General features: G+C 40.1%; 2 protein-coding genes and 1 long non-coding RNA gene across 15 annotated transcripts; 1 reads left to right on the top strand and 2 right to left on the bottom strand.

Moving 5' to 3' along the window:
• Positions 1-166: 166 nt before the first annotated feature.
• LOC144193281 (uncharacterized) lies at positions 167-1,261 on the top strand. 2 transcript variants are annotated; one of them, XR_013325721.1, is made up of 2 exons: positions 167-1,077; positions 1,166-1,261. It is a non-coding gene; the product is annotated as an uncharacterized LOC144193281 (long non-coding RNA). The 2 variants fall into 2 exon arrangements; XR_013325720.1 differs by having other exon boundaries at positions 1,155-1,261.
• A 343-nt stretch (positions 1,262-1,604) lies between these two features.
• LOC144193280 (peptidyl-prolyl cis-trans isomerase FKBP3-like) lies at positions 1,605-3,615 on the bottom strand. Of its 11 annotated transcripts, none has more exons than XR_013325714.1 (7): positions 3,329-3,614; positions 3,046-3,146; positions 2,302-2,375; positions 2,111-2,212; positions 1,920-1,996; positions 1,780-1,833; positions 1,605-1,708 (listed from the first exon to the last, which is right to left on the bottom strand). XR_013325714.1 is itself a non-coding variant. In XM_077712076.1 (5 exons), exons 1-4 carry the CDS (start codon positions 3,551-3,553, stop codon positions 2,160-2,162), a joined length of 453 nt encoding a protein of 150 aa, XP_077568202.1. In that variant the 5' UTR covers positions 3,554-3,614; the 3' UTR covers positions 1,605-1,708; positions 2,111-2,159. The 11 variants fall into 11 exon arrangements, 2 of the variants coding, with proteins under 2 accessions (XP_077568202.1, XP_077568201.1); XR_013325713.1 differs by having other exon boundaries at positions 1,784-1,833; XR_013325719.1 differs by lacking the exon at positions 1,920-1,996 and having other exon boundaries at positions 1,784-1,804; positions 2,290-2,375; positions 3,329-3,615.
• A 630-nt stretch (positions 3,616-4,245) lies between these two features.
• elmo3 (engulfment and cell motility 3) lies at positions 4,246-14,951 on the bottom strand. Of its 2 annotated transcripts, XM_077712062.1 has the most exons (21): positions 14,671-14,951; positions 12,286-12,392; positions 11,807-11,847; positions 11,641-11,713; positions 11,374-11,424; positions 11,052-11,221; positions 10,848-10,947; positions 10,637-10,788; positions 10,489-10,567; positions 10,043-10,093; positions 9,609-9,731; positions 9,301-9,423; positions 9,125-9,229; positions 8,940-9,048; positions 8,720-8,856; positions 6,397-6,560; positions 6,217-6,329; positions 6,021-6,125; positions 5,491-5,570; positions 5,332-5,412; positions 4,246-5,269 (listed from the first exon to the last, which is right to left on the bottom strand). In XM_077712062.1, exons 2-21 carry the CDS (start codon positions 12,361-12,363, stop codon positions 5,057-5,059), a joined length of 2,148 nt encoding a protein of 715 aa, XP_077568188.1. In that variant the 5' UTR covers positions 12,364-12,392; positions 14,671-14,951; the 3' UTR covers positions 4,246-5,056. The 2 variants fall into 2 exon arrangements, with proteins under 2 accessions (XP_077568188.1, XP_077568187.1); XM_077712061.1 differs by lacking the exons at positions 8,720-8,856; positions 8,940-9,048; positions 9,125-9,229; ... (10 more) ...; positions 12,286-12,392; positions 14,671-14,951 and adding an exon at positions 7,093-7,200.
• Positions 14,952-15,417: the final 466 nt, after the last annotated feature.

Below are 15,417 nucleotides of genomic sequence, written 5' to 3'. Positions count from 1 at the left end.
CTAAGTAAAAATGTAACTCAATATTTGGTAAAATTAGTGTACTAACACATTGAGTTGAGAGGACAAACCACCATAGTTTCCATATTTAATATGGGAGGACGTCATGGGCGTGGTTACGCCTATTGGCGACGTAGTTGCGTAAATTGAGCACATGCGCAGTGCCTCGTCTTCTCCGACAGCCATGCAGATGGACGTGTAGCACGCCAACGAGGTAAAGTATCACGCTAGCGAGGTAAAGTATCACGCTACCGATAGATTTTTTTAGGAATCAATTGAGATAAAACGCCAACAAATCTGTTAGTTTAACGCCAGGTCAAATACACCGTCGACAATTTAAGTTTGGGCTCCGGCTGTGTGTGCAGCATGTGACAAGCTATCTTAGCATTAGCGTCACTCACGACAACGCTTTCCATTTGACCACGTCGAGCGTCGTCTTGATGTTAATACTAAGAGATCTAGTCCGTTTTCTCCATTGTCGAGTCGTGTAAAAATACTTTTATTTGATTCAAACAAAGCCGAGATATAAACGGACAGTTTGTTTGGTAAAGTTTCACTCCAAAATGACATCCAGAGGCACGACTTAGTTCCCGGTGTGTTGTATGCACTAATAGTTTTCACAGTATTTAAACCACCCGTTTTCAAATTGTAAGTGTTCTGCTTTAACACTAAAAGTCATTTATACAAAATGGTTAGGCCAACTTTCTCCTTGCTCTTAACGTCAGTCTGTTTATTTAATCGCCTCGTCTGGACAAGAAATAGCACGTAACACTAATTTATTTTCATTCTTTATCTTGATTGTTTATTAATTTTTTTGCAAGATTTCTCTTCCTGTATTAGTTGTTTGGCAACTCCCCAAAAACTTTTAAATTAAGTTTTCCCTTTTTAGCATCATCCTTGGTCTTTTCATCAAGGTAAAACTAGATTTAACAGCAAAAATGTAAGCCTATCTGTTGCATTTCTAGTGTATATATACTAAATTTTGTTTTTTTGCACACATCAGGTCCATGTCCAGACTTTGGAGGGTCTCCAAGTGATCTTCCTTGCAGATGATGTGGCATCCCTGAACTCTTTTGAGAGGTTAGTTTATTTTTTAATATCTCAAGTATTCATCCACATCTATTTTATTGACTTCTAATTGCAATTTTCTTTCTTAGGTGCAGTCCAGAGTTTTCTGGCTCATTTTGGCCCGATCCTCAGGGTAAGGAGGATCTCATGTTTTCTTTTAAATCAGAAATTTCAATAAAAGAGATTTGAGTGTCAATTGTCTTTCTTAAAATACTTGGAGAAAAAAGACCCCAAGACCCTTAATGGTCTTTTTTTTCCTTTTTTTTTTTTGGTGTTTTTTTTAATATTTTTCCTATGTATGTTTAAAAAAAATGACTAAGTGTTTTGTTTAATTTTTTTTTTTCTAAGTCAATTTTGCCCAAAAGTTTTTTTTTTTAATATGTATGGGGGGAAAAAAATGACTAAGTGTTTTATTGGTTTTTTTTGTTATTATCGTCTACAAGTGATGCTGTTTCATGCAAATGTTTTTCAATAAAAAAAACTAAAATGTAATGATGCTTCCATTCTTTTTTTGCTAGTCATGAAGAAAAATACAGGTGTAAATTTCAAGGATTTTTATTTTTCCACAAAAAAGGCATTTGAAACATGTCTTCATAAGTCAGCCATCCATTGATGAATAAACTTCTTGGAACCAGATGGATTTCTGTAAAAAAAAAAAAAAAAAGGATAAGTGTACAATAGATTAAGTACAACAAAAAAGAAGTTACATTTTACCAACATCAGAATGCCACAGTGTCTCCTTTCCTCAGTCACCCAACCATCATTCCACTGCAAAAGAAGGCAAACAATATTATAGCCTCAGGAGGATAAAAAATAAAATAAACATTTCATAGATGGATATTTCAAAATGATACAAGTCTATAAGAGGAAACTCCAACTGCAGTTTTTGAGGGGCCACTGTCCAGTTTATTTTCCATGTCCTCCATCACACCTAAATCAAATAATCAGAATCTTAATCATTTGATTCAGATGCGATAGGGAATGCATACTGGATAGGGACTCCAAGGACCAGAGTTGAAGATCCCTGCTGTATAATAATAAGTACCTGAGGGGATGTTGGTGTCAAAAACTGCCACCCGCCAATGTCAGCCTTTTCAGGAAATTCGGTCACTTTTCTTCAGCGTTGATTTGGTAAACTTGGCGGACACTGAAGAGAAGATATAAAATGAGTTAGTTTAGTACACATTACATGAAAATAAATAAACTGAAACACTTGGGTCCTACATCATCCACAACCTTTGCCTTGACTTCTTTGGTCTTCATCGATTTTGACAGCCGTCACCTCTTCCATTGAGCCCGTGGCTTTAAACCTCGACAAAACACAGCATGATTATACAATTGCTTATTTGACCAGTGGTACCCAAACTATTCCAGAAAGGGCAGCAGAGGGTGGAGGTTTTCATTCCAACTTGCTAGAGGAAACCTTTCCACCAATCTGGTATCCTAGAAGTGCAAACACTGGATTGGACTGGGTGATTATTATTATTATTTTTTAGCAGAAACCTCATTGGTTAAATTGTTTATATTGGACCTATTGGAACCAAAACCTGCGCCCATAGCAGCCCCCGAGGACCAGTTTGGAGACCTATAATGAGGGAAAATGGTTATGTTTAAAGTCAAGTGAAAAATGACCCCTGCACTATTGTTGACTGAATGTTTCAAACGCATTTAAAATAAAAAGGTCTAAGCCCTGAGGTCATCCTTTCAGAAAGTGAAGGGAAAAGGTCTACATTCTATAAAGGTGTACTGTTTATTCCTTACACATCTACTGATGGCATTTATGTGGGTGTAAAGTTATCCACACAAGTTCTTGCCATTAAAAACAAAACAAAAATCAAGCCAATTAGTGTTTTCTTTTAAAATTGTTATGTATCATAATGAAAAACAAGCCAATGTGGCAAAGCCGTGAATACTGAACGCTGATATTTAATGATTACAAAGATAGAGTAACTAGAAACTACTATTTAAAAAAAGACTCACTTTGCTGACAAACAGTTCGTTATGGCGTCGACAAGCTGCTCCTTTTTGACTGTTATGTCCCCATTCTTGATGTTTCCCAGCAATCGGTGTTCGTTGAGGAACTGAAAAACACAATGGAATGAAACATTAAGAGCTGTAGGTAGAGCCATGTAGCCAATATATTTGCAAACATTTTTCTGCCTGCATCCACGTGGGGCCACATCACGCGATCGAAGCATGCTAACGTCGTAAAGCACTCTTAAAATGAGATCTAGGGCTTCAAAATGCCCAAATGACAACATACCGAATGCGCTGCAGTGTCCTGGGAGAGTTTTATCGGGTTTTTCTTCGATAAATGGTCACTTCTGAGCTGCTCTGCAGTCCATGCCGGAACTAGTTCCTGGTTCATCCGCCCATTTTGAAGGCACTTTGAACTCTGACCTTGGTGACGCCCATGAAAATAGTCCGTCTTGAAAGGCTTTAATAGGAGATCTGCAACCATATCCATTTCTTCTCCTTCAGCCATCATGGGTTGACAAAATCGTTATTAAATCAACACAACAATATATTTACTTGTGCAGCTCGCTGCGTAGTGTGTCAGCTATGGCTTGACCACACCATCACTAGCCATAGTTTGTGAAACCGATGATGTATCCCTACGCCTATAAGAAAGCCTTAGTGTTGCCATCTCGAAATCTGATTGGTTAAAGCAACAGTTTTATCCACTCTTATTTTATGGTGCAGGCCTTTGGATAGATTTCTGACCCTTGTAACAAATAATGGCTGAAATGTGATTGGTTAAATGCTTAAATATAACAACTGGAAGCAGCACAACCGCAATGGAAGGATGCTGACAATTTGGAATTATTCAATGCATTCCTGGACAAAATATAATTAACATCATTCTGTGATTCAGATATTCTTTTTAGGCCAGCAGAAGGCCTAACAGGGCTTTGACGGTCCACCACTGCATACAACTATAGCCATACTTGCATTAAAGGGGTTCAGATGATCATATCAATTGTATGTATATGACAATGTTTTACCTAGCAAATGAATAAATACATAGTCAGGTCTAGGTATCCTGTTATCATTCAAATTTCATACTACCTGGAGAGAAACTGGCAAATTGCTCTCAATCACATTTGGTAAAGATGGACACCACTCTACAGACTTGAATGAAGCCAAATTTAAAAGGTCTGCAATGACAATAAAACAACAGGAAATCAATATATTTATTAAAATGTATTCTTAATAGGTTTTCTGCAAAATCCAAGCACTCAAACGAACATACAGGACTAAATGTAATGTCATCTTTTCTTTTTCTTTTGGGACACGTGTAGAGCGATATTCTTTCTTGGATTAAGAAGGATCAATAAAAATATTCATATCAATCTTTGTCTATAATTGTCCGATTAAAATGTTTGTTGCTGGGCAAGAGTTCTGTAAAATTTGAACTGTGACTATAATCCCATATAAAATGCTTTTATAAATAACGCAAAAAAAACTAGGTGGGCAAATTTTGCGATCTAGAACATGTTCTGTGATAAAAAAAAAAAGTATTTTTTTTCTGAAATCAGTTAAAAAGATGCTTTTGGCCAGCGCACACACATTCACATTTCTTTTTATAATTGATTATTGGCCAAAACTTGGTTGTGATTACTTTGACAAATGTACCGCATTTCATAACTACATCTGGCACACAAATATATATAAATATATATATTTTTAGACGAGTAGGTATTGTGAAAAATGGATGCCACAATTTGGCAACTAGAATGCAGAAATATTTCCCGCAAATGAGTTAAGAAATGTAAAGTCCAGTTCTTAAAGGGTCTTGTTTCAATCTTCCATAAAGACTTTCCATGATTTCATTGAGTCTAGAAAACTTTGAGGACAGATGGGTTAAAAAATAGCAAAATTGCACTTGAAATTGTGAGGTTCAGTCAAGCTGCGTGGTTGTTAAAGACGAGCCCAACGGCAGTTGGAGCTCGAGAACATTCTAAAAAATCCGCTCCACGCACAAAATGTGCTACTGCTCAGTTTGACTCAAGTCGTAGCAGAAATTGTAGTTGCTCGGAGGCTTGGGAACGACGGGCGCATTCTCCGGGATGGGAATATTCTCCAAATCCAGGAGGCGGAGTTTAATCTCCATGGAGAGGAGGATGTCCAACTCGCTGCGCATGGATTCGCTGCTCATGTCACGGCCCAGGAGGACGCTCAGTCCGTCTGTCCACAAGCAGAACTGACAAGGCACAACGTTTAGGCGCTGAAATGGCAGCCAGAGAATTACCAATCTGGACTCACGTCAGTTCTTGAGGGGGCGATGAAGTTGAGGCTGTACTCCTCCACGTCGTAGGTGATGCTGAACGACAGTTCCAACACGTCCTTTGTGCCATTTGGAAAAGGACGGCGGGGGGAAAATGTCAATGACAACTACAGTGTGTACAAATACCAGTTGCTCACCTTGTTCTGTTTGCCTTTGTTCTCCTTCATGTGAGGACATTCTTTGCCAACCAGCAGAGCTTTGATGTCAGCCACTGGGACTAAACAACCAGTAGAGTTAGTTAGACATTTATTCCACAGCATATTTAGGCATATTTCACCAGTTTTTTTTTTTACCAGGATTTAGTCATAAAAACGAAGACCTCATGTATAAGACTCTAAACAATAATGACCAGAAACCTAATAAAGTGAACATGAGAAAAAAGATGGATGTTGTTTGGAGTCACATTCTCAGATTATTAGCAGTTAAAAATGCTTTCACTCAAAATCATGAGTTGGGTGTCAGTTTGGATGTTGATATTTGTCACACCAACTATTAACAGTTCCAAGGATTCAAATGATTTTTAAAATTCACTGTAAATTATTGCAAAAATGCATTTTTAAGAGTTAAAAAAAGGATGTGATCTCTAACGCAGAACATTAAGATCGCCTATAATAAATTAATGATAACCAACCACGTTCTCCCCCGAACACATTCATCCCATACTCACTCTTTTCTTGCAGCATTTCAATGGGCGGACAATCCGAATCCTCCTCCACGTCGCCGTAGTGTAACATTTTATGATTGGGTGACAAGCGACAGTACCACAATTTGTCTGCGGAGAAGACAATAAATTGAATGTTGGCTTCAACAAAAAAATACAAGTTTTCCACCTTAAGCGCTGGTGTAAGCGCATCATCACTCACCTTGTCTGCGTCGGCTGCTAATCTTTCGAAACATGGTCCCCTGACACAATCTGTTGAGTCTCTGTTGACGGATCAAGTCAAGCAGCTCCGGTTTCAGACGCTCTTTGAGTTCACTGTAAAAAAAACAAACAGACATTGAAAATCATGGTGTTAGCGAGGGGTTGATTGTCGTGGTCTTACAGAACGGGCGGCGCCAAAGTTTCTTCTTGGTGCAGTCGCTCCGTCTGCCGTAGTTTGAGGATCTCGCTGTAGTTGAGTGCGTTCACTTTGTTCTTGAAGAGCTCCAACGATGTCGGCTTGGTGGACAGCGTGCGAGTGATCTGCTCCCTCACCACTTGCATCACCTGGAAAATACATTTCTAATTTAACATTTTTTGGTCTTTAGCTTCAAAACAATGAAAATAAAAAATTGTAAAGGTGAAGTAATCCAGTTTAGCCCATCTCTTCACCCAATCTTTTAATATTAGAAATTCAACATGTAACTAAACTCTCTCTACTCCCGCCCAGATATTTCCCAAACAGCCAATCAATGATGCCTTTGATTGACCTACATCCCAATTACTGCCCATGAGCAATTAAAACAGTCTATCACTACATTTTATTCAAGGGCGACCTCATTAAAAATAATAATACATTCATGTTGATTAACTAAACTCACTGTTGTTGTACATATGACGTTCCCTCAATGCCTAAAGCGATGGCACATTTTACATACTTATACTTACATATTTATATTTAATACAGAGCATTGATGACATTTTCTAAAACTAATCTTTACTGTGATGTGACCATGGAAAAAAAATCACAATGTAAACTTGGTTAGAGCACAACACAAATATATAAAGTTGAGCAAACAAGTCTCCCATTCCAGCTTACCTCCATTTTTCCTCCTTTCAGGCTGAAATAACACTTGAGAAATGGTTCCAATTCCACAAAACGGTGTCTAGAGAGGTCAACAATTGTGCACATGCCTGCGGCAGACGTGCCTGCACTCTGTTTTGTAAACAGACATCCGTATACTGTCGCACGCACCTAAGCCTCCTCCCCCTTCACACACATCAAAACCAATAGGAGTCAGATCTTTGGTTGTTGTTGTTTTTTTGGTCACAATTACCTGCCTAGTATATTTATATTAGCTATTCTTGTATAGTTTTTATTTCACTGTCACTCCTTAACTTTGCTAGTCTTTCTGTAGAAGTCAATGAGAATGGAAAAAATATATTTGTTGATGTTTAAATGCTGTCCCTCCTCCCTTTAATACGTTTTTCTAGCACAGTTGTGTCTGACTTGCGTGACATGAAATGACGTGAATCATGACAACTAAAGTGGAGCCTGGCGATATACCCTCCACCTCCATTTTGCGTCCTGCCCACTCGAATTATGTTTGACATTCTCTCTCTTGTTGTGTAATTATTGCTGATGCTCATGGAGCTTTGTTTGGCTCATTTCCTTCTCCCTCCGTTGCCTCCGCCCTCCACGCTTCCCTTTTGTCCACCTCATGCCCCTTTTGTCTTTCCCTGGGAGCACCCCGGGTCGGGAGCTGCGGGTAAAGACAATAGTCCCGGCCCGGCGCGCTCCTGAAAAGGTCAAAGGGTCAGTGAGTTTTACGGCCATCTGGGGCGAGCTCGGTGGGAACGGGACGGCTGCGGGCAATGCAGATGAGGACAATAGCACAGGCGCTTTGCCTCTGAAGATGATTGAGACGGACGTATGATCAATATCTCTTCCAGACGGGCCCCGGCTGCTTAAAACAGCGGGGTGACCTCCACCATTGTGCAAGCATGACAATACGCTTGTATAAAAACACTCTGTAGTCCTTCCATCTACTTGAGGGAGGTGGTGAGGGTACCCACACTACGAGCAAGTAAACTTAAGTACCAAACGGAGATAAAAAGTAGGTGAAAGTCAACATTAGTGATGTCCCGATTCGATGCTCGGCATCGGCGCTCGAGACGACTATTTTTGGAGTATTGGATTTGGTCACAAGATTGGTTAGGATACAGTAGGCGTCTGTATTCTCTGTACTATTGTGCTTTGAGGGCTGTTTAAATCAAACCAGTAGGCAAATATGGCCGCTGAGTGGGGCAACAACTCTTTGGAAACTAAATGCCAGAGCCAGAACATCATGTATTAGCGTAAATAAATTTTTTGACTAACGGGTTATTTTTTTTGTATACTTTACTAGTTATTTATTTGTCATTTACTGGTTTCTTAATATTCTGCACTACTTTTACCAGTCTAAAATGATGGCATTGGATTGGTATCACTAACGGTTTACTAGTTATTTTTTTTGTCATTTACTGGTTTCTTTACTAGTTATTTTTTTGTCATTTACTGGTTAGTTTACTAGTTATTTTTTGTCATTTACTGGTTTCTTTATATTCTGTATTACTTTTACCGGTCTAAAAATTAAGAGCATCGGATCAGTATGAGCAAAGCATATCAGAAGTCCAAAAATTATCGGGACATTCGTAGTGAACATATGGTAAAAAATGCACTTGACCTTATCAAAGTCCTCCTGTGTGGCTCTCATCTCCTTCCAGGTCTTGTTGAGTAGCTGAATGCACACACAGAAGAGCTCCTCCAGCAGTCGGTCTTGACTGAAAAAGATGGGGTGGTAGTCCAAACCCGTCTCCGAGGCTACGGAGGAAAAAAAACATGAGATCGGTCACTGTCTGCGTTCCTTCACGCGGAAACTTGAGGAGATCCGGCGGAAGACTGACGGCCTTCTCCGATGCGAAGGATTTCACACAGGATGAGCGTTAGCTGGATGCTGCTCCGAGCAAAAGGACACTCGTGTTTGTCCTCTCTGCTGCTGTTCTCCAGAACAAACTGGGACAGAGTCGGAACGTGAAACTGATGTCGTCTCGAACTATTTGAACTATCTTTTTAAAAAAAGAATTCTCACCCTGCTGTAAGCATCTGGATTGCGTGCAGCAAAAAAAAACATTGTATCCAAAGCTAAAAGACCAGGAGGTGTTCGCGACAAGTCCTGACCCGGGTTACTATTATTCTGGAGACATCACAATCACAATATTAGAAGGAGAAGAAGGTCGTTGGCATACGTTTTTGGGCGGCACTTACAGAGAAGCCCAACTTTTTAAACTCTTTGGCGCAGAGGGAACGTCGTCTTTCGTGACTCAGGCTGTTTTCGCTCTCCGTCTCGAAGGCGGCCTGCCTTAAACTGTGAAGGATGTCTCTCTGCTCCTGAGTGAAAAATCAAAGCTGGGTATTTAGCACTTTAAACTAAAGTAGGACTAAACAATAAATAAGATGTTGCTAATTGTGAGTCAGCACTTAAATCTAATTTGAGACATTGACGTGAAAATGGATGGACAATTATCGCTGTCGAAGGTAAAAAAAACAAAAAAAAAACATGTTACTGGACTTACCTGGCTGGAATAGTCCAGTGGCATCTTCATCCGCGTCTCCAAGTGTTTTAGAGTCAGTGATTGGAGGACATAGAGGTAGTGGGCCATCTCATCCTGGACTGAACCGGAACTGTGGATGATATTCTGGAAAAACAGGGTCATTTTCACTGTTAGCTTTTTGGATATGCAGAATTTGGCTCAATTGATGAGTGACATTTCTTGTAGATTTCTTATGTTCTGAGAAAAAGATTTGAATTATCATTTCTATTGCTGGGAATTCATAAGTTGTGATTAACAGCTGCTTTACACATTTTTTTCTGTGTAGAATCCAGAACTGGTTACAGTATTTCTCCATCATGTCGAGTGTTTAAATGATAGTATATCTTTATATATACATATGCACACAGACATATCATCAACAATGACAGATTTAACATGAGCATATCAAAATTTACCTTATGAATGTACTGACGCAGATTCTTCTTATTCAAGTATGCAAACATATCCTAAAAAAAAGAAAAAAACACATTTGTTCCATTGTTGTAGCAGCAGAATTCCACCAGTGGATGGCGACGGTGAGATAGCAATGTATAAAAAATGTTGGCCAAGAATAAACTAGCTATGTTGAAATCATTTCATGCTGGAATACAAAGGGTGTTTTAGGGTAGGGGGTGGGGGGTGACAAAGCGCACGCGCAAGAGACAATAGGAGACAAGCCGTTGAATGAGGAAACTGTTACTGTAACAGGAGAGAGAGAAAAGCCTCGTCCATGTTGGATTCATTGAAAGACTTGCCTGTCTCCAAAATGTGTAAAGTGACAAAATAAAATTAATAAATTCTTAATCTGGTTTGTCCTAAATGTCACTATCAAACTTTAAGAGACCAAGAATCAAGTTGGCACCTGTCTGTCAGCATCCTTGGCTGTCTGCAACAGAGCCATGAGAAGAGCCATAGCTTTGGTCTGGATCTGCTGATTCATCCTGAAAAACACCAAGTTTCATATTTGAAAGCAGAAAAGTCAGTGGGCGACCCACTTGGGGGCTACTCACATCTGCAAGTGATCAATCAGCCTCTCCATGGTCACCACTTGCTTGACCTGCAAAAAGAGGCTGTAGCTGCTAAGCACCATGTTCTCCAAGATGTCCAGGCACACCTGCTGGATGGACGCGTCCACTGCCTTGGCGTTGACGAAGCAGGCTATCTAAACGAGAGGAAACGCAAAGTCTATAATAGCGACAAACGTGAGCAAAAGTGCTGTACCTTCTCGATGAAGATTGACGAGAGGTTTTCCCACGACACGATGCCGTGATCCATCAGCTCCATGAAGGCCGTCAGTGTATGGATCATAATCAGAGCACTCCTGAAACATGTAAAACAAGGAAGAATGATGCATTTATTCCAAAACACACATCCTGTGTAATTCCCAAATATGTACTATTATATGATAGAAGATGGAAAACATACTCGCTGGAGTCTTCCACGATTTTGACCAGAAAAAGATGTCCGTCTCTGCTGATAAACTCCTGCGCGAATGTCACGTCTGTGGAAACGCAGGCGAGTTGCTTCAACGAATCACAGCGCACGCCCAGGTCCATGCTCTGAATGCCCTTAAACAAATCCTCTGCACGGCGACCCTAAATTCCCAATGAAAAAAAAAAATATCCAAGAAGAAATAGAGAAAAAAAATTAAAATCAATCAACAGAAATTGGTCTATTTTTTTACTTTTGTTAACATTTCTGTCATTGTTGACTGTTGAATATGAAAAAGGAGTGTGAAGGCACTCACCGGGCCCTTGGTTAGTCGCAAAATACAGCCATTCTTGATGTCCAGACGGTTCTGAAAAGGACACAATCACTTTTGTTAAACATTAAAGCACTAGTGGTTGGGAAACACTGCCCTAAAAAATGATGGCTGAGTCCACTTATCACACCAAATTTAGTTTATGGAAGTTGTCCTGTGTATTAGAGGACAGTCATGCTGGAACACAGAACCAGCCAAACTATCCAAAAAGTGTGATTTATAGCCCAAACATAAATTTCGATTTTTACGCACCGATTCAGTGATGTATGTCTGCACTCCGTCGGCATACTGAAGTGCATAGTTTTCATGACCTGCCAGATTCCAGCTACACATGCAGAAAACACAAAAAAAACATATAATTATAACATAGTCACTATGAGGGTTAAATACATGAAAAGTGATTCCTACACACACTTACCCATCGCAGACATCCTTAATAACGGCAGATAGAGGATTCTTCTGCTCACCGACACAAAAAAAAAAACAAATTCAGTCACATGTGCATAAATATAATGTATAACATACTAAGCTTCCTTATAATGAATGAATGATGATTTTATGCCATGTTGATGACTGTGACAACAAACCTGGATTTCCCTTACTTTTTAACGCTACTCCGAAAACTGAAAACGCATTTCAAAGTGACAGCGTGCTCGTAAAACTAAGTGACTTGCTCCCAGGGTGCAAGTAAATACAAGTCAGACTTCTTCCATGTCTGAAACTCAACTATCCTGCTATTAGTGGTCAGCCCGGCGGTCAAACAGTCAAAATGTTGTCAGAGTGTGCGGTGCGCCCCGTGGCTGCTCTGTTATTAGTGGCTGCGGGCGGCCATGCGTCCTGCAGTAATGTACGGACAGATAGATGGAGGGAGAACGAGAACTAGTAGACATGCATTACCTGGTCCAATCGGATGAGCTGAGGGTAGGCCCCGGGCATCTGGATGGCGATCTTCACAATGTCTTTTTGTTGTGGCATTTTGGCTCTTGTGGGCTCCACTATGCTGACTATAATAAAAGGAAGAATTACACAGAATGCAGGAAGATGTTAGGCTATGCAATCAAACTGAAAATCTTACTCAAGTGCAAACATAATCACTCACTGCAAACCTTTCCCAGTTGGGCTATTTGGTCAAGCTCCCCAACGTACCCGTTAACATGAAATAAGGTCGACAAAGGTATGTTGGGGGCAAGTGTTGACCCTGACTAGAAGGTTACGAGTATTCGTGAACTCTGACGCTGACACAAGAATGGAAACCATCCTAGGGAGGAACTGACTTCACATTTTTGGGGGTTTTCTAAATGTGTCAAGAGGAGTTTTCCCAAAAGAATTTTGCATGGTGTACAGTACAAAAACGGATGTAGCCAGTCAGCTGGTTTCCATTTTCTGGAAAAAAAGGCCCATTATATCTAAAATGACTTATTGTAACTATCATTTTCGGTTCAAAGCGATTGATACTATGTTCCTCTTTCATCACGCGTTTATGGTGCACTGCATAAAGCAAGGAAGCTTTCAACTGTTTGTGTGGACTTAGTCACACACATACACACACACTAAGGGTACACACTTCCTCCTCAACCTTCAGACTGTACTCCCTGAGGGGAAACAAGGAGCTGTTGTTCCCGCTGACTCTCCCACTGCTACTCCAGTTATCCTTCCTTCTCAGCTCATAGATAGGCCAATCCAAATTCCTTCATGTGCTCATGAGGTCATGACGACACAGTGGAGTTTAACTTGCGCCTGCTTGTGTTCAGAGCCATGAATGAACCCCGCCCTTTGAGCAATCATTGGGATAGTTCAAACACCACGACTCCCGTTGAGTGCCTCATGTCTTAGATTTACTTGGCCTGAATCAAGTTTGTTTGCTTTTAATCAATGAAGTTAACCGTGAAGTGAGAGCACTTGAAAAAGTAATAAAGCCAAATAAGCTCTTGCCTTGATCCAAAACTCACAATTCTGAGGCCGAGGGTTTGATTCCAGCTCAGTCCTCACTGTGTGGAGTTGTCATGTTTTCCCTGGTCTTGCGTGGGTTTTCTTCGGGTACTCCCACATCCCAAAAACATGCATGGTAGGCTGGTTGAACACGCTAAATTGCCCCCAAGTATGATTGGCTATCCGTCTCCTAGGCTGGCCACCAATTCAGGGTGTCCCCCACCTGGTGCCCATAGTTAGCTGGGATAGGCTCCAGCACCCCCCGTGACCCTTGTAAGGAAAAGTGGTTTGCAAAATAAATGAATTAATTCAAATGTTGGACTTAATTTTGCCAAATCACTGCAAACTTAAAGTGTGTAGAAGTTGTTAATCCATGCTCTATTACACTTCACCTTATAAAGGTTGCATAGTGAATAAGGATTTACATCAAAATGGTACATTTATGCTTTTCACAGTGGATGTTTTAATCCTGCACCACTAGAACAAACATTCCTGCAGAAGATGACAAAAAGTTCCTGAATAAATATTCCTCCTTTTGATGACAAAGCATACTTTCCCTGCCTGTCCACACAAGCTCAGACAAGAAGCATTCTTCATTGCAAAAATGGGCCCAAATAAACTCTGTCCAGTCTCTTCCAGGGCAAATAGAATGTCCGTCTATCGCCGCCAGTGAATTAAATTGTTGGAATCTGCATGGAATGTCTTTTTTTCCCCTGGAATTGAACGATAAAAATCCTGCTCTAATACCAATTGAAAATAAGGCCTTAGGTCTGCTACTGCACAAGTTATTCAGGGAGCATTAAATGTAAAATGACATGTTCAGCATCTGTCAGTGCATGTGGGCGCATTCTTCCACAGCCAGTTGCTTTGTTAATAATGCCACAAGTAATTCTTTGTAGACCTTTTGTTGGCTAGTAGACAAGTGTGTCTCAACGCCCCCCACCCCAATCCCATCGCCTCCCCTTTGTGTGTATGTAGGGGAGGGGGCTCTCAGCTGCCCAACATTTTAATCTGACAGCCTAGCACCACCTACGCACAGCCACACAACTGAAAAAAAAATATGTTAAGCACACTCTTCTCCTAATATGTTGTAAACCGACAATACAACTTTGGACTATCTTAAAAGTTGATCCAAAAGTGTCAATTTAATTTATTGCAATTTTCTTTACTTTTAATAAAAGGGTAGTTTGTTTAAAAATGTGGCTATAAGTGTGTAGTTCACTTTTTTGTGGAGTTGAAACTAAAAATACAATTTATAAAAGTCAGATCGCGGTTAGAAACAGGCATAAAAATGAGGTTAAATGCAGCTTTTGCAGGAAAAGTGGGAGGAAAAAGGAGAAGAATGTGTCCTACCTGATTAGAAAATGTAAGTACTATAGAAGGTTTCTCTCCCGTAGGAACCGTTGCCCTCCTGGCGAGGGACATTTGCAGCGGTCTGTTCTCTACGCAGAATAGGCAGAGTTAGGCTTTACTCACAGATAAATGGTCTCAATTTCTAAAAAAAAGATGTATATGAGATGATCGGTATCGGGACTTAGACGCGTGCTTTCTTGAATTCTTCGTTTATATAAAAAAAAAAGTTCCGGGTTAGTTAAGCGTTCATGCAAAGATTTTCCTTTAATAAAGTTAGCGGCTTATTTCAACAAACCATTCCGGTTTTCTATTTCAAAATAAAACTTCAACATGAGCCTTCGGACATTATGAATGAAGTGACTGCAATTCTTTAAATTTGCCATCAATTGTGTACAATTTGGCTTTGATTAAACAACACAATTCTGGGCATTTTTAATTAAAAGAGTAAAGGCAACAAACGACGTTTTCAAAGTATTCTGAAAAAGATATCCGGAACGTCTAAGCAAATGGTTTCAGAGCAGACTTTACGGGACCGTTTTCGTCTTCAGTCCGACAGATATCCACTTCTAAAATATAATCGATAATTTTCTTGGACAATCCTGGTCACACATGACATTTTACGTGGAATATATGAGAATGTACTATTTTTATCAACGTTTGCATGTAACTGAATTAATCAGTGGATGTGAACCAGCTTCCTCCCACAGGTTTTCCCTGTAAAATTTAGTGAACGTCAGCAATTCCCGT

The sequence above is a fragment of the Stigmatopora nigra genome, chromosome 2 (genome assembly GCF_051989575.1).
Source record: "Stigmatopora nigra isolate UIUO_SnigA chromosome 2, RoL_Snig_1.1, whole genome shotgun sequence".
In the NCBI taxonomy this organism is placed as follows: Eukaryota; Metazoa; Chordata; class Actinopteri; order Syngnathiformes; family Syngnathidae; genus Stigmatopora; species Stigmatopora nigra.
Note: the sequence above shows the minus strand (reverse complement) of the source record. Positions and strands in the feature narration are given on the sequence as shown.